Here is a 25,408-nt window from a genome sequence, read left to right as displayed (position 1 = left end):
ACACAATGTTCATAAGTGTGATGTGTACAATACAAACGCCTAAACGACTATATAGTGAAGTACATTAGGATACTAGACAGGAAGTGATTGTTCAAACAATAACATTGCTAAAGCAGATTCCATATAAAGGATGCAGTGAATCGTGCAACAGAAATACTTTTTACTTTTAAAAGTACTTTTGAGTACATTTCAGTGCCTGTACTTTTTAATTTTACTTGAGTAGATACTTGGATCAGTACTTTTTACTTTTACTCAAGTTGTTTTTTACACAGGTATTTTACTTCTACTCAAGTAAGGAATCTAGATATCTCTGTATATATGATATATTGCGATGTATATCGTATTGCTTGGTATAGGGATATATTGTATCGTGACATGCAAATCGTGAATCGTATCGTAACATTAAAAGAATGAACCTTACACTCAAAATGTACAACTAGAATGTATTTTATTATTAAATATTACTGATAAGTGATTCAGTACTTCATCATGTTGCACATATGACTAATCTATAAGTAATAATCAGGGATTATAGTATGTATATTCACTGCTACATCAACATAATCTGTTCTGCATCCTAAACCACTTCAAACATCATCATCATCATCAGACTTAATAAAAAAGAACCTGTCATGTTTTGTGTTTCGTGGGACCTTTGAGCACTTCGTCCTTGCTGTCTGTTTCCAATTTAGCTCCCTGCCCATTACTCAAGACAGTGTGGCAACTTGAGGCAGAGCATTTAAAAAAAAAAAAAAGGGGGAAAGATGGGAGTAACCAAACGGTTAAAGGAACTAAACAGTGAGAGAATGAAAGGAGAAAGGGATTAACTGTCAGGGAGAATGTGAGGATAATTGAAGCCAGTTTTGCACAGCTGTTTCTTGTTGTCGAGCGGCACTGCACAGAGCGGCGTGTCAAATGGGATCCAGATGCGGTCTTGCACCGAGGATCACCCAGCAGTATAACGACCCTGTAGGAATACCAGGCGTACATGAGACAATTGATATTAGTGTGTCTGCAGCGGTCTAGCCTCTGACAAACATCACTCCTCCTTCTTTGAAAGGTAACCTTACCCAGCTCTGCTTTTTTCTTCTTCTCTTGATTGCATGTCTTGAGTTTGGCTCCTGTTCGAGTTAACACTGTCATTTTCCTCTATACTGGCAGCCAGCGCTATGAACCCTGCATTCAGGTGTCACTGTGCGGCGTAAACATTACTTTGACACATGCGACTGTTCCAAAAAAAAAAAAAAAAAAGGCTGTTCAGGGATTTTAGAGGATTTAAAATTGGTTTTGCATATTTGTCATTTTGCTTTTGAAGAACTCAACCATAACGGATTAAAACCTCTATTGTGTGTTCCTGTTTAAAGTATTTCACTCATTTAAATTATTATAGATAGTAAAAATCCTTTATCAGGATGGCAACAGTGATTAAGCAAATCGGAGGAAAAAAAAAAAGAAAGAGAATGAAAACATTTCCACTCCTCCATCACTTCCCAGATTTCTCAGACAAAAAGGAGCTTGCATTGGTTACCCTTTTCTCCACGCCTTCCAGGGTTACTCCAGCACTTCTTTCTCACCTCCTGTTTCTGTCTCATATTTCTGCTTTCCTCCATCCATCCTTCCTTTGTTCTTTGTTTTTGCTTTGTTCCCACCATTCTATCCCAATATTTCTATCCCTACTACTTTTTTTTTTCACCCCCATTTATTGTCCCTTATCCTCCTTTCCATGCCTATTCTTCAAAGTCTCTACCACGCAGAGCCTGACTGCAGCTGGTCCTTCATCTGTTGCGGAAGTTCACCGTGAGAACTTTAGGAACGACTTAGTCAATGACAGTAACTGTTGGTGAGGATGTTATCGATTTTGTCTTACAGCCAAAGGATTGTGAATCAAAAGATAAGCACGTTTGCTTATTGTAGTCTTTACATGTATTGTAAAATGTATTGTTTGTGCATATGATTGCAATGCAAATATGTACAAACCTCATAAAGTCATATGCACAATGGCAATCATCCCACTCCCTTTCAAGCAGTGTATTTATTTATGATTATCTACAGTATTTATGTTAACAAATATCATGTACATTATCCCTGTAGGCTACATGTGGAAAAAATGTATGTGCACATACTACGAAAGCTTTTCTGTTTGTATCAAATTGCTCGAAAACAAAATAAATGATAAAAAAAAAAGTTAATAAATGTTTCTGTATGTCTGCCTTGTCATGAACTCAGTCAACGTGCACTTACTTGTACCTTTCCTAAGCAAGTAAAAGCTGTAGCACCTCAATATCTTGATTAGGCAGAAGTAGAGACGCTTTGATGAAAAAACCACCCAAACATGAAAATGTATCACAGAGAACAAGACAACAATGTAAACCATGACATCATTTAGCAGTTATTTGATTCAAATGTATTAATGCAAAGGTCCAAGAATATTACAATTGTCAAATTGTCTGAAACATGATGAAAAAGGAAAGTAATAATAATTACAATATATTTATATATATTCTTATATGCTACTTTCTTTTACAAAATGTTCACCTTTAACCCAGTTTGTCTTCAAAAGTTAATAAACAACCCTTCACTTTTGAAATGTTTCTCAATGTTCCATAATTTTGTCTTTTTGTAATGTCTTGTAATGTTGCTTCTTCATCTTCATGGCTCTCTGGAGTACTTTGATTTCTGTGTCACATGGGAAAATTTCTGATTTTTGTCAAGTTCATCGCATCCGTCCCTTCTCCAATTTCAGTCCTGCTGGGTGTCATGCTGTCAGGGAGAAGAGAAGGCTCTGTTGCGTCATAGCATTGCAGATTGCCTGCTGTTGCCTCCCAGCATGAGTCGTGTTCTGGGAGCCGTTGTTTACGTGTTTTTTTCTTCAGCTATGTCTCTGCTGGTTGTCTTGGCTTGTTTATGCTACAGCAGAGCACAGAAGGTCGCGCGAGAGGTGAGTAAGCAAAACAAGAATTGGTCAGATGTTGTCCCGACTTTCAGGGGTGGACTGGGAATCTGGCATACCGGGCATTGTCCCGGTGGGCCGTCAACCCGAAGTGGGCTGGTCCGGTCCGCTACATTTTTGTTTTTATTTTAAGAGCGAGTGGAGGCAGACATGGTAACAGGTGGCCAAAAATGGTCCAAAAGTGGCAAAAAACGTGGCAAGAAAAGAGTGTAAACTAAAGTGACTAAAATGTGCCAAAAGCAGTCAAGAGTGGGCAAAGAATGGGCAAATAAAGAGGAACCCGGTGGTATTTAATGGCAAAGGGTAGTTTTAATGAGCAAAATGTGGCAAACAATAGTGAAAAAGGGCAAAAATGTGGAATAAAAACTGGGAAAATGTATAGAAAAAAAGGAAACGTGGTATTTATTGGTCAAAAGTTATCTTATTTTGATGAAAAGTGGCCAAAAGCATTCAAGAAAGGACAAAAATTGGATATAAGTAAAACATACAAATATGAACTTGCAAAAATGGACAAAAAATAGGAAAAAATGGGTATGTATTGGCAAAAGGAGGCTAAAATCTGAAAAAAGTGTCAGAACTTTTTGAAAAGGGGCAAAAATTGGACAAAGGAAGTTGCAAAATGGCCAAAGGAAAAAGTGGTTAAAAGGTTCCCCCCTTTTAAGTTTCATTTTTGGGGAATAATAATTAAAATTAAGACAATAAAAACCACATGTTGAGCATTGCTGACTTAATAACAGCTTCAACACGGTGTCTGATAATGTAATGGGCTGGTCTGGACAGAAAATAACAGGGATTGATTTTTGTCCCAGTCCACCCCTGTTGACGTTCCACTAAAAGTTATTAGAACGATTCCAAGTTAAAACTAAACTGGTACAATTGAGCTATAGAGGGTGTGTTTGGCAATGAAAGCTGTGAATACTCACACATGCTGCCACTTCTTACACGGCAACGCTGAAAAGTACAAACATCGCAGAGGCTTAACCTTGAGAAACGTTAACACATGCCCTTGGACGTGTGCATGGCAGTGTGAGAGCAAAGCCAGCCGTTATCTTCCCACCACTTTAAATGAGAACTTGAGAAATCCCCCAGAACTGTTACTTATACACATATCCTCCACTCCCTCCCACACTCTGACACACCAACAGACTAAAAGCCTGGAGGCGCTATCTCGAGCCCCACCAGGTGTTCATAACTCTACTGCCAGATGAACCACCTGCAGATCACAGGTGTGGCCATCGCCATGGAACAGAACAACACAGCTGCTCTATCCTGGGCCTCGGGGTGAGGAAAGGAGAGAGTGGAGAGTTTTATTGAATCAACTGTTTGGTGGAAGGAAATTTAAGTCAGTTAAAAAGAACAAGAAATGTGAAATTTTATGTGGTGTCATCACCTGCCAGTCAAAGAAGACAACTTTCTAACCCTGTATAACAGTATCTAGCTTGGTTAGATTGTATTAACCAGAGTGAAACTGGCCACGGTTACATAATGTTTTTTAATTCGGAATTTAAATATTCTTCTTTGTGTTTGCATGGACATATTTATGCTTCCGCCCCCCACTCTTTTCATTATATCCATGTCCTCTAAGACTCTTATTAAAGGGGACATATCATGCTAAATCCACTTTTTGAGCCCTTAAATGCATGTTGTTGTATATTTAGAGTGTTTAGAAGTACAGAAAAGTTCAAATTAGTCTCTTCAGGTGCTCCGTAGATATCTTTATATTCTCTTTTGCTCATATTTTTCAATCTGTTTCGATTTTTCGATTCTCTATTACGTTTTTTGAACAATAACGTCACAGTATTTGCAGCAGAACTGCCAAATTAAGACATCGACTCCAGGCCCAACACTTCGAGAAATCCGCCATTTTTATTTCTCGCTTTTATTTTGTAGTCCAAGCTCAAGGATGCCGAAGTTATGAGAGGATAAATTAAAATGTTTGGTTGTTGGATGTAGTAACCCACACGCTTCATTACACCATCTCCCAGCATCAGAACCTTTTCAAAGTGCCTGTTTGAGTTTTATTTTTCACAGAAATGTACCTACATCTGTGGGTAAGGTCATTTTTGTGTGCGCGAAGCACTTCAAGGATGACTGCTTCAGCAACCTCCGCCAGTATAAAGAAGGATTTGCCGAAAGACTTTGTCTGATTGAGGGTTCAATTCCTTCTATCTTTGGAGACGACGAACAGAGCACTTCGGTAAGCTGTAAATAACGCTAAAAAGTGTGATGATGAGACGTCCTTGTCATTGTTTTGTTAGCATTAGCAGTTGCACCGTCTTCATATGTTAGCGCTGTGTGCTTGTTTTAGATCCTTGATGATATGGCCTACGTGATTTAATTTAAGTCTAAAGTTTTCATTAGTCATTTCATTTTGCCGTTTTTGCCTCAGAAAAGACTGTATTAAAATGCATTTCGTGACGTTAGCTTGGCGCTTGTGTTAGCTCACTTGTTAAAATCCATATGAAGACGTTGTTCTGCAGGTTCATCATCATTTCATCTCGCTCCGCCGGGTCCGACTCTGGCTCGAACATGTAAGGCTGGATGAACAAGTCTTCTGTTGTTGACATTTTGTAAATAACATGTAAATAAAAAGTTTATGCGCCGCTACATAATTGCATCTCTTCTGTCAAACTACAAAAATGGCCAAGCAGGGTGGAGTTGAACCGAGTGTCACCTGAAGAGGGGGCGGGGTATGGAGTGTCTCATTTGCATTTAAAGAGACAGCACCAAAACGAGTTGCTCTCAGAAGAACATCAGAAAAGGGGTAGAAATTTTCATTCGGAATTGGCTTGTTGCACCGGGCAACGAAAATGTACTTCCGCATTCGACGGTGTGAGGCACCACACTTCCGGTCCAATGACGAGACAGTGTGAGCGGCCGAGTCCAACTGACAGCTCTGGCTGCACTGTGCCCCATATGACGGTGCATAAAAAAGTGTTTTGGATTTTTGACAGTACAGTATGTGACAGTTTGAATGTTTATGGAGCTGTCTAGCAACTTAGATGTAAGCGGGTCACGCTTCCAAAAAACATCTAAATATGATGCATATTTTTTCTGTATTGTATTAGTTGAAATGCTTTCAGTCAGCGCAGTCCGCCCCAAATCAGAGAGAGAGAGTGGGAACAGACGGAATAAATAGCTTATTAAAAACATCTGCAGTGTGGATGGAGCTCGGCTGCTTGTGTGTGAGCAGCGGCGACGAGCCTCTTACTGATGCGTGCTTTCATGTCTCTAAAAAATCAAAAAACTATCCACTAGCACAAGATAAAGTTCCTACATTTTTACTAGTCTCTATGGAGAAAACAGTCACAAACAGTTCCACAGTGTGCACATGCACCGGTTACTATAGCTAACTACAGAATATAAAATGCAAACTCACCTGGTAAAATGGTGAATTTGGTCATCTGAGTTAGAAAAGCGCTCCAAAACACGTCCGCAGCTGCAGCCACACTAACACAGAGCCAGATCGAATCGTCTCCGCAGGTCCTTGTTTTCAATTTGACGTAAGCACAATATCACTGGGTAATAAATGCTAGCTACACACTCTTGTGTCCCTACTTGGAGTGAAGTTATCTGTCCGGATTTTGGCAAGCCATTGCTAATACAGGAATTATACCAAGAAGAAAAGGTAAATCTAGGTACACAACACCATAATGCCGAATCTCCAACCCTTTTGAATGACCAATCACCTCTTTTGGACACTGAACATGCTCATTTTTCTCTCCGTTTGCTGGCTTCGTAACAACAACAACTGTTCACCGGAAGTCAGTGCCCTCACAAACTGTGACAGGAAGTTATTGGACGCCATATTGTCCATGAAGCCAATTAGGTGTTCTCAAGGGCAGTTTAAAAAAGGATTACATTTTTCATTCTGAATTAAAGGGGAATTAAAGCTCTCATGTAAACGGGATCCATATATCTACTCACCATACTATATAATGAACAAATGTAAATAAATAAACAAAATGTAAATGCTATGCCGAACAGTCATTCATTCTTCAAAACTTTATCATTTACAGGGTTTCTGCAGACTACTTCACCCTATCCTCAAAACCAGGACAGTAATTTAACCAAAGATGGCAGATTTTCAAAAGAAACTATTTGCATACGCTTCTATTTGTAATGAAAAAAGGTCACACAAATTACGTTTCTCTTTTCTTCCTTTTGGATGTACTATGTATTATTGCAAAAAAGCGATCAAGTATTATTGTCAATGCCATCGACCAATCAGCATCGAGTTACAAATGCGTGGAAGACTTTTAATTGGTTTATATTGCAAGCGCTACTATTACAACTGTTGTGATTGACAGCTCACAGAGACAGCTCACAGAGAACACATTTTTAAGTTAAATGCGCTGCTGTTTTCACAGACTTTTCAGTCTGTAGCATCAGACGTCATTTTTTATAAACTGGAGAAACGGGACAGAGCTTGTAATAAAACCAGGACAAATCAATTGTTTGGGGGAAATCGAACGGGACACGGGACGTAACTCTGTAACCCGGGACTGTCTTGGGTTAATTGCATCTCCACTAACAGTGATACGGTTAAGCCAAGAAAATGGCAGACCTTTATATTGGTCACATCTAGCCAAACCATTTGCTTTTGCTCTGGTCAAGTTGTGTCATGGCTACCTCGACCCAGCTATGAATCATTGTATCCACTAGGGAGATTGCTATTGGATACAAGCTAATGATCCTCGATTTATGGTACATAAATTAAACAAAACAAATGCTAAGTGGCGTTTTACTTGTTGAATATCCTTAGGGGTTATTGGTGAGAAGGTTTTGGCATTTGGCACTGCACTTGATTTAGCTGATAGAAACTTTAGGAAGATGCAGCCAGCTGAGCGTGTGACCTACCATTAATTTGAGACACACATCCACTCACTCCCTCCCAACTCTTATTTTTACAGTCACCCACTCACTCACTCACTCACTCACTTTCCTTCTCATTTGTAAACACACCCATGCATGCGTTCCTTAACACCACATTTCTAATATTTACTCATCTGCTATGCAACATGCATAGAAAGTCTTGCAGGCAAAGAGTAGCTTTGTGTCTTCTTTAGTTTGCAGAGTGTAACTGGAGATCTGATGATTTTCTTTGGGTGAGTAGGCGGGTCAGGCCTTACTTAAACTAATGGCTCCCAGCAGTGTTGAATAGCCAGACACTGTGGAGCCGAGGCCTGAGGTTTTGGAATGCCACTGCCGGCTCAATGCCTGCCTTTCATCGGCAGCAAGTGAGCGAGAGAAGGAGAGGGAGCGCAAGACTGAAGGAAAATAAGTGAAAGGATGAGGAGGAGGAAAAGGCAAAAAAAAAAAAAAAAGAAAAAGTCATTTGGAAGTCATTTGTTAAGGGTGATATTAGGAGTTAAATTTGTCTTTGAATAGAAGAACAGATGGTGGTGGAGTCAAATACCTGTTCAATGATGCTACGAACAGCAACAGATTATAATGGCACTACATATTTTGATCCTGAGAAGAAACTTGCTTGTTTTAGAATTTATATTTTTACAATTTCCAAATAGAATTAAAAAACAAAAACATCAGAGACCCATCATGTGACGATAGGCATGCATATTGCCGACATATATTCCTGGAAAGCATAACAATAAAGCAAATAACAAGACACTGTTTTATGTGAAAAACAAAAAGCTGTGTGTGAACTTTTTTTTTCCTTACCAGTCAATAAAGTATTGCAGCTTATAACAGCCAAGGAGAAATGCCTGCATGGTAGTCCAAAGAGTCCAAAACAACCCTTTCCAATCCGTCACTGATTGGAGTAGGTGAACTATCTGCCTGTAATCCAGTAGTGGCTGTATCATCTACAGTAGAGTTCTACTGGTGCCTTTAGCCAATATATCCCTAATTTTGGTCAGTTCAACAAATAAATATAGTCATTCTTTGAATAAAAACCTTGTGTAAGTGTAAGTGTATTGATCTGTTATCGGTCTAAGTTTTTTCCCTGTATTTGCACTTATTTGGTGAATGAATCTAAACTATTGCACTGTTAGCTCCTATAATGCTACGTTTAGATAAAGATAAAAATAACCTTTATTCGTCCCACAAAGGGGACATTTGCAGAATATATGAAGCAGCCATGCAATACAAACACTGTGCCATTGTGTGTTAAGTTTACTGTAAGAATGAACATCAATACCAGAGCAAGTTTACACATGCTCTCATCTGGCGTAGCTTGTGGTTGGAGACTTAACACCGAACGCGACTTCAGCGACTATAGTTGCTTAAATCGCCCGTGATGAGTCGCTTGAAAAAAAGTCACGCTTTTTGCTCGCTTCATTGCTTAATCTAAGTTGCCAATTTCACAGTCTGTCTCAATTTTTATTTTCACATAAAACATGGCTGATCCTACCACGATTGCGACACTGTACTTGTTGTACAAAATCCAGAGACGCCAGAAAGCTAGACGCGGTATTTTATTTTATATTATTGCGTTCCCAGTGGAAAGAAGCACATGTGCCGTACAAGACGGGGACGCCACTTACAGCCAAGATGACTCTTTTGTCTATTTTTCTTCAGTGACGTGACAACCGGGGAAGTGATGTAAGGAGAAACTCATTGCCGATTGGATGTCGCGACACAGCATACATTTTTCAACTTTGAGCAACTTATTCGCTGAATTTGTGTCAATTGAAGGGAGGTCGTTTAACATTGCGTTATCTGCATTGATTTTGAATGTAATCTAGTCACCAGGCGCTAAAGTCGCTTTCGGTGTAAACGCAAAATAAAATTACAACAAAACAAAAATTTTGAATATGACAATTTTAAAACACCATTTGCTCATTTAACACAAATTTGGCTTAAAATCACTTGTAATAGGGCCTTGTTTTAATTAATCTTCTTAATACGATAAGGCAAGCAGCAGAACTGACAGAATACAAGTCTTTATTAGACTTACAGCATTTCCTTTCAGTCCTGCTGCATACCATAACCACGTAATTTCAAATATCATCTTTGTTTTCCATTAGCTTATAATTCTCAAAGTCCAGAACCAACATATACAGTAAAAAGAAGCTTTTGTGCTGCCTGGTTCTTGTTTTTATGACCTATCGTTCATCTGACCCTGTAGACTGGGAGTGACTGGCTGTCACTTTTTTTCATGATTACTACCGAGAATCACCTTATTTGAGCGCTAACTGGATTTTCTCAACAGTAAACGGTCCACCAGACAGACATGGACCTGGAAAATGACGTGTCCCTAGAAGATAAATGTGCTTTATAAGATGTAATGGGAAATGTAGTCCTCAAAGATCAGCCAAGGAAATCTAGGCTGCATCCAATTAGTGAACATAGGCAGTCTGAACAAGGATCAGATGATTTGCAGCAAGCGGTGGTAAGGAGGGTGGGGGCTGGGGAATATGTTGGTAAGAAAAAATTAATAATTACAAAACTGGTCATTCGTATTGCACAATAACATTTTCCTTATAGTTAAAGTTTGTTTGTGGTGTGCTTGTGCGTGAGCAACATTTTTTTTAATCAAATTTCATTTTTTTCCTCATATAGCAGTGGTTTTTAACTTTTTCCATCACATGTTCCCGTCATCCTTTTATAAAACCATTTGTGCTCCCTTATATTTGTTATATTTTATTTTATGCCATTAATGTAAGCCTACCCTGTGTCTAAACTAACACTTTAGCTGGAAATGTAAACTTTTTTGGATGATGTTTTCCAAACATTTTGCTGATTTTTTGCGTTTTTGGCCTTTGTGTCTTCAAAGAGTTGGAAAAAAAGTCATTGGCGGTCCAGTGGAAAAGTTGTTTTGTTTGCTTATAAAATGACAAGAAAGTCAATTACGGTAATAAATGATTCCAAGTACAGTATGTACCTCACGTGCTCGTAGGGATACACATACATATGGTTGGGAAACACTGCAGCCTATTGAGTAGCCAGATGGTGGTAATGACACAAAGCAAAACACTTTCACCCCTTCCACAGTTTAACTCTATACTGTTTTGTTCTTTCATCTTATTTTATTTTTTTACAATTTTCTTCATTAATTAGATGTTTTTTGGATATTGTATATACCTGTACCAGGTAGTAAAGCATCTACTTTCCCTCATAATGATTTTGCATAGTACATTTTTTTTTATTGGCCCAGCAGGAATATATAGGACAGCCAAGTTGATGCTGCTGTGTTTTGCCTGATTGAGCTGCTTTGGCCCCAAACTGTATGAAAAGAGACAAGCAGAGAACTGATAAGCTCATATCCACTTTGCAGACATATGCATCATATGTACTCACAGAGATAGACGTATGACAGCGTAAAGCTTTGAACCCTTGGATCATACGCAGATGTTACTGGAAAAGATATTCCATCATTTCTTTTCTTGAGTGGGGGGGGGGGGGGTGGTCATGATTTTTTTTTAAATGATTTCCAGCAGGTCTTTTAATGAAACCCCTTCGTTGTCACACTCTACCAAAGATTGTTGGAATCTAAATACACTCACCACATGTGACTCGTGTATAGCCTCATAGAAATAAATGCGTTTCTCAGCAGGCTTTTTAACTCCCTGCTGCACAGACAAATCAAAGTCGGCCAAGTGATCTTGTTCGGTAAAATACATCCCATATTTTCTATGCTCTCAGGCGAACTTGATAGATTATAAAATTTCAAACATTGGGAAAGTCAATACAATGGCAAAAATAAAATATCTATCTCTGACACGTGTCAAACTCAATGCCCAGGGGCCAAATCAGGCCCTAGAGCATCTAATTTGACCTGCATGAGAAAGTAAAAATGACAGAAAAAATATGTATGATTGTGTAAATTACAAAATAATTCAGTTGTAGATATCTCAGCCCCTACAAATACACATGGATACAAATTTACAAAATCCCCATGCTTATATCACATGACGGCAATTATTTCTTTAACCTCAAATTAATTGAAAAAAACCCCACTTTTTTTTCAAAATTTTGCAAATTTACTCACTTTATTCTACTAAATTAAATAATTGCTCAAGTGAAGAAATGTAAGTGAATTGAAGTTTACGGTCACTTAATGCTTGGATGTTGTAGGTCTCATATACTTTATATGTAATTTATACCAGGAAGTGCCAACTAGGGCATATTAATGTTGAAACTGCTCTTTTTTCTATACTAAAATCTGTGGCCCACTTGAGTGCTCTGTATGTGGCCCCTGAACTAAAATGGGTTTGACAGTCCTGATCTTCACTAGATACTTGAATTAAAGTAGCAACTTCCCTTTTTTATAGTATTTTTTTATAACAGGATACATTTTCAATGGTTAAGTCGAGTTGATACATTTCACTTACTGTAACTTTTTTCATTCTACGAAAGGCTCACTGCTTTTGTTTTACTCCATCATCACCATTACAAGCACCATGCAGTGTTTAGAAACATAAAGATCAGGCATTAGCTGTGACATCCATTGTCATTTACACAGTTGAGAACAATGGTTTTTAGCCTCAAGCACGATAGCAGCCTGTTGTGTTCTGGAGGGTGATTATTGTAAATGCTGATGATAAAAAAGAAATAAAATTTGAATGCAGAAAGTCTTAATAACCTTTTAACAAAAAGAACACAATTACACTTTTACTTTAAGTGGATTTAAGTAGTGCAAGAAAGTTGGACAATTTATGGATTTATTTCTATTATAATTCTTTGTCTTTCCTCATGCTTTTTTTTTTTTTTTTAAAGTGTTCTTCGAAAAGTGGAAGTTTGGCTTGGGAGCGTGTGAACAGAAACAGATGCTACACACTCTGTTGTTCACTCATTCTTGCTCTCTCTAGATTTCTTTCACATGCACAGACAAAATAACAGCTGCATGACGTATGAGCAGTTACAGTAAAAGGAAGTCCAACATGGATATACACACTACAATGTACTTATATGATAGAAGAAGTCATTGGTGCACAAACCCGCAACAGTTTTTTATGCCAGGGTTCAGATCCAAACAGCCAAGTGACGTAGACCCCTGATGTTTACAAAATGGGTTGTTTATCTTCAGTCAAACCGTCAAACTTCAACCGTGCATGAAAAGAGCACTCCCATTTGATTGAATAAAGATACAAGTCAAAGCCCAGGGGAGGTAGTGCAGAATTCTCTGAGCAGTTTGCATTTCTTCCTGAATGTTTGTGGGGTTTTTTTTACAATTTTTCAACCAACTATAGAATGTGTGTCCTTCTCTTGTTGTTTTTCTGCATTAACCCCACCATGGAATGACGACTCATTATATAATCTACCCGAAGCTCTAAGAAAAGGGCATCAGCTTGTCATGCACATGTCCTTTCATAGTTTTTGTCATGTTTGCAGTGCCATGTGTCTCAGACGTGATGATGTTCCCTTACCAATTGGTTGCTAATTTAAAACAGATTACAGTCCTTTTAAAAAAAAGAAAGAAAGAAGTACAGTAAATCCCATTCAATGTAAACTCATTGAAGAAAATAATAGACAGGAGTGTGCAGGCTGACCAGTGTCAGCCAGGAAACCATTCTCTTCACATACATTGTGTCTATGTTCCCAGTCACTTGTGTGTGTGTGTGTGTGTGTGTGTGTGTGAGTCTGTGCATAAGTGACAGTCTTTTAAGTTTAACTCAGTGAACACAGCAAGGAGCATAAAGAGAAGAGAAGTGGACAGAGGAATACCAAATGTTCCTCAAGTGTCTCTCAAAGGACTGGCTGGTGAGCCAGCGGTGAGCGGCTGCATTAAGGAACTGAGACAAAAGCAAGCTTGGTGAAAGCCCCTGAAAAAAGAAGAGGGGGCGGTTAGTATAAAAACATTTTGAAGGGGAGATCCTCACTCCTCGTGGAGGGAGGGGGGGGTTGAAGACGGGGGTTGGAAGTGAAAGGGACAAACACACATACAGACGCAGATGCACACACACTTTAGTTGCAGCCTTTGGCACAGCTTCATGTTTAGCCTTTGGGTGCCAAAGCAATTAGTTATGTTAATTGTAGGTGTTAAGAGACTCATATATTATGTGTACTCAGTTTTTTTTTTTTTTTAGTTTTGTGCAGTGCATTGTGTTCGCCACTGTGAGGCACAGTGTTTTCTTTTGTCTTTTTGACTTTTTCTCCTCTTTCCTCTTTGTACCGGAAGAGATGTCTTGTGTAATATAATATAGGCAGTGACTATTTGTACGGTTGCCATATCAATATACCGACATTCTATCCGTACGCAGCGCCCCTATTTGGCTAGTTTAAGTCACGTGATAGGTTAGTCATTGGCCAGTTTAGGTCGCGTGACTAAGACTAAACCTTACCCTAAACCTAACCCTAACCCTAAAATGATACGTACTTGTACTTCGGTAACCGTACCATTAGCACTGGGGGTTGTCTGTACGGCAACCGTAGAAATAGACACATTCTATAATAAAAGTGTGTCTTGTTGGTTGAAGAACACTTTTTTCCCTTTTGAGTTCAACGCTGGTGAGGCTGCGGACCGCAACAGGTTATGGGCCCAGGAGCAACTCAGGGAAAAGTTTAAAAAAAAAATCAAATGTTTTATTGCCAAAATCGCAATGGACAGGGTGCTAACGGCTAACAGATAGCATCATGGATCCACAAGGGACAAGCAGGTTGCCTCGACTGATGTTTGACAAAGATGAAACCAAGTATGAATTGTGGGAGACTAAAGTTCTTGGACATTTTCATCTATTAGGATTAAAGGATACGGTCCTGAGAGAACCTAATAGTGAAGCTGAGACAGCAGCAGATGGTAGGAAAAATGCCGATGCATATGCTGAATTGATACAACTTTTGGATGACAAGAGCCTCTCGTTATCTTTGATAGATGCACCCGACAATGCAATAGAAGCATTTAAGATACTGAGGGAGTACTACTAGCCACTGTAAGAGTGACACCCACAATGATGCCACGTGTAGGGGTGAACCTAAACAAGATGGAGTGAGGAAAATCGCAGATGAGAGCAGCGACAGATCGGGAGCAGCAGCAGCAGAGAACGCTTTCAGGATTAAGGATGGAGACGTCGGAGTTCAGCAGGAACCAGCACGCAACATCGAGGAGAAGAGATTGATGGTTGACACCGGAGCTACTTCCCACATCGTTACTGATGTAGCCATGTTCAAGAGCTCTTGGCCCACAAATGAACCCAGGGTCCATCCAGTGGCTGCAGAACCAAGGCAGTCCACCAGGGCAACCAGACGACTACCACCTCAACACTACGGAGATGTCTAGTGCTGTGTGCCGAGTGGTCATTGGGACAACGGCCATTATAGCAGGGAGGGATGTAAACTGGTAGAGCTGTATCCCCACCTCCTCTTTTTTGTGTGTGTACTGTGGGCGTGTCTTGTGGGTGTGGTGAGACAGGTGCAGGGAATCCGCTCTGGGAAACACTCTCCACTTAAGCAGCAGACTCACACTGCTCTCTCTCTCTCTCTCTGTGTCTCTGGTTCTTGCTGTCCAGGTGTACTGGAGGGGGATCTACTGGCGTGGCCCATGGAGGAGGAAGCAAGTGGGTCTTAGTCAAATCCATGCATTTGAATTTCCACATGTAAAAAAATAATTGTGACACCTGGAAATGATTCTATTTTCCCATTTTTGGACGAGAGGTAAAGTCCTTCTTTAAAGATCTAAAAATATAGTTCTGACTACTTTATAAAAGGAGTTGCAGATCTCAAATAAAAATGTTTCTAGTAAGAATATAATTTTCACTTAGTTTCTTTAGTTACAATCCCAATCTGACAAATAAATAACCTAATCCTGCCTAGTCCGAATTGATGTTTAGCTACAATTCCATTTATGATATCTGTAATGCAAAAACAGCTGTATATAAATGATTAACATTTACACTAGTTAGAAATGAATTGTTGATATTGTGGTGAGCACTTGAGGACTGTTCTCTCACCCAAGGGGTTGATGGGTAGGAGGTGTGGTTTTACGCCCTATATAACGTGTTGGCGCTCTTTGTATCTTTATTCGTGTGATGCTACTGAACTGATAAAAAGCTGTTCTAACCTCCACCTGAGTCGTTCCTTCATCCTGCCACAATATCAACAATTAAAATTGTGACTAGTCAGAATAGATTTGTAGATATCATTAAAACCATTCCAACTAGTTATGTCAACTTGGAATTACAATATGTCAAAACTGAGTTATAGATATCTGTAAGTCAATTGAATGGAAGTCTATGGTACATTTTGACTAGTTATAATAAAGTTACTGATATCTACAATGACTATTTCAACTAGTGAGGATAGAAGTCATACCAACAGTTAACATTTGGATGAGTGAGAATAGAATTGTAGATATTATTCATTACTAGTGCAAATATTCAAAAATTACATGTTAAAATTGAATTGTCGATGTGACGATATATTGCGCAACAAGATATTGCAATATGAAAACGTCACAAGATGTATCATAGAGGCTATGAGTAATCTATATTGTTGCCAGAAAATGTAGACATGCTAATATTGTTGGAAAAGTAATCTGGGCTGTTTAGATCATGGGTTCTCAACTGGTCTCAACCTGGGACCCACATTTTGCCACGGTCAATAAATCAACCAACTTTGTTTTAGAATTCAACCAACCAAATTTAGTTTTTCAAAAATAGCTTTTGAAAACACACACATATACAATCTTTTTTAAAACATAAACCTATATATTTTCCTGTACATGCATTTCACAGCATGTCTGACAAAATAAAAGTCCAACATAAGAGACATTAAGTATTTATTTATTTTTCACCAGATGTCATCGACCCACCCAGTACAGGTCCCGACCCACCAGTTGAGAATTGCTGGTTTAGACTTGTTTTAGTTTGATGTTTTAAAAAACTTGTTATACAAATTTCAAGCACATAGGATTTTTTTTTGATGACATGATTTGTGACACTTTTTGTACTGTGGCTACATTGTAGCTTACCACCACCGGTATGACTGATGTGAGTGACTGGTGCAACGGAATAATGGTTTCTGTATGCACTTTGAATCTCCTCGAAAAAAGCGCTATATAAATCCAAGCCATTATTATTATTATTATTACTCTATTATTACGTTATTGTTTATTTCATATTTTGTATCAGTTGATTTGAAAAGGTTATAGCCAGAGTAAGTTTGTAAGTATGCCCAAAGTTAGTCAAATAAAAGCATGGTTTGCACCGTCTGTAAATATGTATGTATTTTTCTATGTCCTTTTCACATAATTTTTTATTTTATATTTATATGTATATACTGTACAGCTTTTATTATTGTATTGTCATATTTAACTCCTTCATTGCACTATTTTTGCTGTAATGACAGTAAATTTCCTCATTGCGGGATCAATAAAGTTACTTTACTCTACGGTTGTTGTTTTTTTCTCTACAAATATCATCTCGCATCGTTATCGTGAGCCCGATACTGTGAATCGTCTCACCCGATTATCTACCATTGCAGTGACCTCTATTAATTAAATGTTAAAGCGCTTGACATAGGCCAGAGGAGGCGGGGAGAGGGGGGGGGAGGGGTGTATGATGACGTAGCAGATTAGAGGCAGTGTGAGAAAATAGGGGCGGAGTCAGAGCTGAAGGAGACTCAGAGAAAGGCAGAGCAGCAAGTTGTGCGAACAGAAAAGCTCATTTCATCGAGTGAGGGCAGACCATAGACAATATAGAGACTACAGACAGTGTGTGAGAGAGGTAACACATCAACTGTGGAACCAGAAACAGCTCAGACAGCAGGGAGGAGGAGGAGGTAAAAGAGTGAGTTTGTGCATTTGGTCCGCTCTGCTCTCCGTCTCCATCTGGGTACCATCTGTGTGTCTTTGGCTCCGGACTCTTCCCCGCACCGAGGCGCCCATATGTGGGAATGCTAACACATGCCTGACATATGAAGGCGTGGAGCTACCGAAGAGGACACAAAGTAAAGGATAAGGAGACGAAACCCGGTCACTAAAGCGGACTTTTCCCCCCAAGGACTGAAAAGTGGACTCTACTAGAGAGGAGGTACGACGCTACACTTCAGTTTGTTTACATGTCTCTGCTATTATGCTGTTGTGTGTGTGGTTGTTTTTTTTTTAGCTACTTTGGCATAAAAATATACATGTTGTGCACGTGTTTCAAGCTTATTCCCAGTGTTATTCTGTAACTGGACAGATGGTCACCCATCATGTCCCCATATCCCCTTTTCTCTATTGATAAGGTAGAATAAAGGCTTTTTCTACCTGAACACAAAACACTTCATCCATATGAACGAGTGAAAAGAAAACAAAGCAACTAGTCAGAGGTTTTCCTTCTATCATTTCAGTTCTGTCTTTTTAATTTGGAAGATTAAGATGAGAAAAATAGTCTGTAGGAGCCTTTTACTTCTTTAGTTAATTATATTGGAAATTTCTTGGGTTGGGTATCGATTAAAATTTCCAATTCAATTGGATTCAAGGATATTTCAATCAAAGTACCGTTTTTACTTAAATATGAAAGAGATTCTCTGAGAAATAATCCTGTAAATAGTAAAAAGCAACTCTAAGTTGGTGCCGCTTTAAAAATATTGATGTTTACATTTTTTTGCAATCGACAAGAATTATTAAATCAGCCATTCTCAACTGGTGGGTCGGGAACCAAAAGTGAGTCGCGGACCTGTACTGGGTGGGTCGCGGACAGCTGGTGATAAATAAATAAATACCTAATGTCTTTCATGTTGGACACTGTCTTTTATTTTGAAAGAAACCTTTCTTTTGACAGTCATGTTGCATAGGAAAATATATTGATTTATGTTTTTAAAAAGATTTAGAACAGCTATTTAAAAAAAAAAAAAAACTAAATTTGGTTGATTGAATTCTTTAAAAAAAATAAATAAATAAAGTGAGAAATGTGAGACCAGTTGAGAATCCCTGTGGTAAACAATACATTTTAGGATTTTATAAATCAATTTCACTTAAATACGATTAGTATAGTATTTTTTTTTTTTTTTGATCCAGCTTTATTTTCTACCATTATTAATCAAATGTTACCTTGCAGATTAAGAACCCACTTGTGAGAGTTATTACCAATGATTTCCATCTTTTTAGTTCCTAGTGGAAAAAATTAACCAAGAGTTATGATTGCTTTAATTTTGACTAACGATGATCCCTCTCAGCTGTCATTTCCTAAAACAGTAATCAGTTTTTCCACTTGACAAGCAGAGCAGAAGAAACTAGGTAAAGGAGGCTCATGCATCTGTTGTGCAGAAACCCAGACATATGGGATGAGGAGGGAAACTGCTGCGTTTGCCTTTTCATGCTGTGCCTACATACTACACACTACACATCAGCGAGGATGTGATTCCCAACGTGTCAATTTGTTGTATCATCACTCTACCTCTTTCTTCTTGTTTGCCAGTCTATATAGCACTCGATACAATAGAGGTCAGTGAAAGGAGAAGAATGTTGAGGGAGAAACAGAAGGAGCAATCACAGAGACCTGGCCAGTGTCACACCAGGCCAATCCTGTCCATCAGGGAGATAGGAGAGAGAACTAGGGTCAGCTGCACAGTCTCAAATCAGAAATCTCTGTCTGCCCTCCTGGATTCTGTCTGACTGATAACAACCTTCACTGGCTTGTATCTGTGTGCTAATGAGTCTGTGTTTGTGCAGGAGAGCCGTTTTAGCTGATTGGAAATGCCTATCTATCTATACTATCTATACTACATGTTTATTCAGGCCTTACAATCAGTTGCATTTTCATCCCCCATGGCTTGGACGTTTCCTCTGCTTTACGCAGCAAGGATGAGTTTAAAGCGGTGAGTGTATTTCCGTGTGTGTACCAGATGTTTCGCAGCCATTGTGTCTGCTAAACTACAAGGTTGCTTGACTCAAAGTGTTATACAGCCTTTCTTTTTCTGACCTCAAACACAGCTATGAGTTTCACGTTACAGAAGGATTTGGTAAAACTTAGCAGTATACAAGGCTTACAGTGTGTTAGTAAATGAAAAACTATAATAAAATATAATTTAGAAAATACTTGACACTTGTATTTTATTTACTGACAGCCCTGGTTTGGGGTTGTTAGTATTTTTACAAAATGTTTTTGGATATTTCCGATAATTCCACTATATTTCAGACCATTTAAAGCAATGGCGTAAAGAAGGATTTGGTGAAATTTAGCAATACATAAGGCTTACAGTGTGACAGTAAATGGAAAAACTATAATGAAATATAATTTAGAATATACTAGACACTTGTGTTATGTTAACTAACCGCCCTGGTTTGGGGCTGTTAGTATTTTTCAGATATTACGATATATCGCAGCCATTGTGTCTGCTAAACTACAAGGTTGCTTGACTCAGTGTTATACAGCTTTCTTTTTCTGACCTCAAACACAGCTGTCAGTTTCTCTGCTGAAAGAGTTTTGATTTTAAAGCAAAAAGAAAAAAATGACCACCATGACCCTTGTTCACTATGCAATTATCTTAAACATTACATTCATCCTTTTTTGGGGGGATGTAGATATACAAAGTGTAGAGCAGCTGCCTGCTTTAAGGGTGTGCTACAGCAGGAAGTGCTCTATTAGTTATAGTAGTGTGGGAGCTGTGATATGTGGCCCCAGGGGTTAACCAAGAGCTTGTTGTGCATTTTCAATGTTTGTGGTTGTGGACTTGAAAGGGCCTTGGTCATTAATTATACAAAAACCACTAATTCACTTCAATAAAATGATTGGATCGTAATGGGGAAAGATGTTCTGACTGAGTGGAGTGTCTGCGTTATTGAATGAGCACCATCCACAGTTCTTGATCTCCTCTGTCACAAGCCTGTTGACATGGTGGCTGCTCTACTTGTGCTAAGTGCATAAGCTAGAGGTCTCGTACATGGGTCGATTGACCCTTTGTGGGCCAGAAAGACCCACTCCATGGGCCAACTCAAGCATGTCATCAACTCTTTTCAAGTTGCAACATGATATTAAAGACCCTCCAGGAATTTGCACTGTTGCAATCGCAACTATTAATGCAAATTCAGCCAATCCTTCGCAATTCTGTCCAATCACTGCAAATTTACGTAACCAACCTAAGCCCACAGTATATCAGGTGTTGTGATGCATTCCGTGACCCAACAAAATGTGATTCTGGTCTATTCGGCGGCACAAATTGGCCATCTGCCTTGTGTAAGCCACTATCAACTTTCGAAGCCGGCAGCCACCATCAGCCGCTGGGAGTTCCCTGGTACAACCGGAATCATCATCTAGTCTGGTTACAGACTGTATCGCAACAGCCATACTGACTCTTTTGAGTAAAATAGCTGGAAACGTGTTCCACGAACGCAAGTGTTTAATGATCTCCTGCTGCTCAAGAAGGACTTTTAAAGAAAATAACCTGATTAAACCTCTACTATTTTAAAATATCTTTATGATATTGATAGAGCTTTATTGCAGGTACCGTCTAAAATGGTAGCAGTGGCCAATATCATGTGATGGAAATAATCTATATCTTGAAATAGTGAAATAATTCAAAGGCAATCCGTTTTTAGGCAAATTGACCAGTTTAGGCAATGTTATAAAAAATAATAAAGCCTCAAAATGTCACAACTTTTGCCGCAGTTTTATGACAAAGCTGCCACAAAATCAGGCATTTTAGGCCACAACAATCACAAAAATTGGCCGTGAAATCCTGGAGGGACTGATATTAGTAGGAGCCAAAGTTAGCCAACACCTCCCACAAATGTTAATCTTGATTTAATTGTGCTATAGTTTGAGCAAACTGTATTTATATTCCACAGCAGTCAATGCTAATACAAAGTTGCAGAAATGTACTGTGCAAATGTAGCTTAGCACTAACTTTTTCAAAAGGGGCCACAAAACAAAACAGATGTGGTGTATTCTAACTTTTCATAGAAAAAAGATTTTCCCCCCAAAGCAGGCAGGAAGTGATATAATTTAAGAAACTTAAAAAAAGGACATCTGCTGTGTTGTTACTGTGTGGGTGTATATAGTCAGAAACTGTCCGACTCATATTCTATTAAAATGTAAAAAAGAACCGTAATTGGCTTCTTTTTTGTCTTAATTAAAAAAGATGTGGAGAAAAATTGGATCATACTTGCTAGAAACCTTCATTTCAGGAAATACAGAAAATGAACTGTGCTTGGTTAAAAGGAGATATTGTCCTTTTTCTTTCCCTTAAATAATCCATAATCCTCTGTATTTCCAAACATTATGTGTGCTGCGATAACAGCCAACACACTCACCAACGTGCACTCATTCCTCCACATCTTCCTATAGCTCTGTTTCCCCAGATTGTCGGAAGCACAGCTGGCCTTTTTGTTTGACTTTATCTGCTTCTCTCAGCATGTGTTTTCTTTTACGCTGCTTTTACTCAATGCATCACCAGAGTAGGACACAGATGCAAATGTGTCTCATCTTCTACTGCTTGGGAATTTCACTCTACTGGTAATTTAGTGTTTTCCAAATAGTGTTTTAATTAAATCCTTTTCAACTTTTGATCAAGGACTGCTGTGTATATATGCGTCAGCATGAGTTTTGCTGCTGGTAACATCTGTTTTGGACCTAAACCCAAGGCCTGTTGCGTTGTAAAAACCTCTGACACCTGGCATGTAGCAAGACAAGGCCCTAATGTTAGCTATAGCTTGGGTTTTCGTTTGAAAGAATACTGTTATTTTGAAAAAAACAGTGCATTCCCTTGCTTTAAGTTCATCGTCTAGAATGTATTCCTGGTTATATATACGAGACACCAAGTGGATGCATGGTATATATTATTAAGATTCATAAAGGGGAACTATATAGGTCTTTTCCCCATGAGCAGAAAGGACCAGATTAACTTTACGTCTGTTATACATCTATAAATGTGTCGCTAACGGTTTTCCACCTTGTGACTTTGCATTTACAGCAACATTAACTCATATTGATTGATGGGGGGGGTGGCTAATCAATTAGTTACAGCAAGGTGAGAAAGGTTGTAACCAGATAGGCAGATAATCCGTTGACCACAGAGAAGGAGAGCTGGTGAGAAAGTCTGTCTTTTGTGATGGTAGATGACGTCTGACAGGTTTAATCTGCTGTGTTGTTTTCTGTGTGTGTATGCAAAGCCCCGGGCCAGGCCACTTCACAGGTGTGTGTGTGTGTGTAATAGGATATTTCAGGGATATGTAGTGTAGTGGTAGTGTGTGTCCTCGCTGTCTACTCAGCTGATGACAAACTCAACACCTGGTAAACGGGACCAAGCCATGATGACGTGCGTCCATTTGGAGCTGTAACCCAGCTGTGTGTGACGGAGGCTAAGTGCCTGCCATACATTCCACACATTCATTCAAACCCTTGACTTACTATTACATCAGTTTAATGTTAATAATTATATTAATGATAGATTCAATTTAAAAGTGCCTTTCATGTCACCCAATGACACTGTACAGAACAAGATAAAAATACAAGTAGGATAAAAAAATAAAAGACAGCAAACAATACAGAGGGTGATCGACACAATGATGGTGTTATAGTGAGTAGGATTTGTTTTTTATTCATAAAGAAACTCATGTTTTCTAAAGGGTTTTTTAGTTGCGGAATCATTTTTCTGGTAATTTTTATTTTATCATTAAAATTATTGTTATTTATTTTATATTCTGTATTTACTGAGGTACACTTTTTATTGGTTGATATTGGGAATGTTACATTCTTCTCTAATTATGGTCAGAGCTTGTCGTTAAGAGGTGATGGGAAGTTCAAAGAACGCACTAGTTAAGAACTGCCACATTGCTCTGAAGTAAACATGTAAAGTCATCAAACTCAGCTCCACCTGTTTGTGTTGCAGTCTATTGAGATCTTTTTTTTTTTACCTACTTTATTGTGTCATATTATTATGGTTTTACCTTTCTGTAAAGTGTCGGAAAAAGGTGCGTTTTAATAAAATGTGTTAATGTTATTTACAGACTACAGAATAGGATATGTTTATTTCATTATATGTTGCTTTTTTTTACTTACCATTCTTATGGGACATTTTTTTCTTGCACGTATGTTTATCCTTTACTCCTCTCAATTACTAAGTGCATGTCCAGACCTGCGCTTGCATTTTCCAATATGTGGCATGCTAGATTACGGTCGTGTTTTTGTAGTTATCTCACTGAGGAAGCGATGAGGTTATGCAAAAAGGTATTTTCAGTTCTTGTTTTTGTCATTCAGAGACACAACCTGAAGGACCACATTTGCTTCATAGTCCAAAATAATAACTTTGTTGTCCCTACTTCTCCAGTCTCCGCGTAGTAGGTATGAAACTCTTTCTCTCCCTAGTTTTGACAGTCAAACCTTGCCACCTCAACTAGTCTCCCCTTCCAAGGTGAATGTTGACATTGGTTTTTATCCAAATATGTAGCCTAGGGAGCTCGAAGGTGGTAATGAGAGCCAAGAAAAACAGCCTGGCCCTGAGTCTGACACCAAGACGCCTTTCTCATGAAACTAAATGAAAGTTCTTTCTATCCATGTCTTTCTCCATCTAATGCCCCGCCTTTTTTCCCCCGATGCATTAAATTTTGCACAGTAATTTATTTTCCTGCATTTTTGCATAAAGCTCTTATATGATCTGTGAATGTGGTATAAGAAGAAATTGCATTGTGATCAGATTTTTTCTTTCTTTTCTACAGTCATGAAAACAACCATTATGATGTAGAGGTTACCATCATTTCCTTCTTTATTAGAATGATGAAGTCATAAAAATAAATTGGAGAATGCCATGAACTCCACGAGAACAGCTTGACTTTGATCGCCATTTACCAGGGGCTAACGAAATAATCAGGACAACTATCAAATCCTGAAGAATTTGGTGAAATTTAGCAATATGCAAGGCTTACAGTGTGTTAGTAAATGAAAATATAATTTAGAAAATACTCAACACTTTTATTTTATTTACTGAAAGTCCTAGTTTGGGGCTGTTAGTATTTTTCCGAATTTTCTTCTGATATTTCTGATAATTCCAATATTTTTCAGACCATTCAAAGCAACGGCGTAAAAGAAAGATTTGGTCAAATTTAGCATTATACAAGGCTTACATTGGCCACGGTTACCTGATGTTTTTTAATTCAAAATTAGTTATTCTGAATTAAATCATTCGGAATTGAAGTGTTCTGCTTCGTGTTTACATGGAAATTGTAATTCCTGAACTGAGGTTTACATGGAAAGCCGGTTTATTTGGCTTTAGTAATTCCGCTTTAGGTCTGGAGGTTGGGAAGGCTCGGATTGGCCAGGGGGCGAACATGACGTATCGCGCCAATCACGTCTATCGGGAGAAACACACAACAAACATTTTATTGTTGGCTGTAACACAGAAGACCACACATGAGAACTGTTCTCACCTTATTTTGACATTTCAACACAACGTCAGAAATCGATTATCACACAAATCATAAACGCTCAAGTAATCGAAGCAGTACTTCAGCTGCGAGGTTACAACACTGATAAACCGTGCACTGTTGACTTGTCTGCTTTCAAAGTGTGTGTTTGTGTGTTTTGGTTAGAGTTCAGGAGGGATCGCAGGAAAGAGGAACAGATGTGCGCTGTATTGTGA

At 38.6% G+C, this 25,408-nt stretch overlaps 1 protein-coding gene across 2 annotated transcripts in view; it reads left to right on the top strand.

Annotated features, from left to right (window-relative positions):
- The first annotated feature begins 2,817 nt into the window (after positions 1 to 2,817).
- LOC114463247 (protein CBFA2T2-like) overlaps positions 2,818 to 25,408 on the top strand; it is a 39,258-nt gene continuing 16,667 nt past the window's right edge. The window contains exon 1 of one of the 2 annotated variants that reach the window (XM_028446661.1): positions 2,818 to 2,938. In XM_028446661.1, coding sequence (XP_028302462.1) covers positions 2,905 to 2,938 — 34 coding nt within the window. In that variant the 5' untranslated portion in view covers positions 2,818 to 2,904. Of the gene's footprint in view, positions 2,939 to 17,466; positions 17,881 to 25,408 lie in introns of those variants that run through there. The other variant, XM_028446662.1, reaches the window with a different exon arrangement.

The sequence above is a fragment of the Gouania willdenowi genome, chromosome 5, assembly GCF_900634775.1.
Source record: "Gouania willdenowi chromosome 5, fGouWil2.1, whole genome shotgun sequence".
Classification (NCBI taxonomy): Eukaryota; Metazoa; Chordata; class Actinopteri; order Blenniiformes; family Gobiesocidae; genus Gouania; species Gouania willdenowi.
This window is presented reverse-complemented; position numbering and strand designations above follow the sequence as displayed.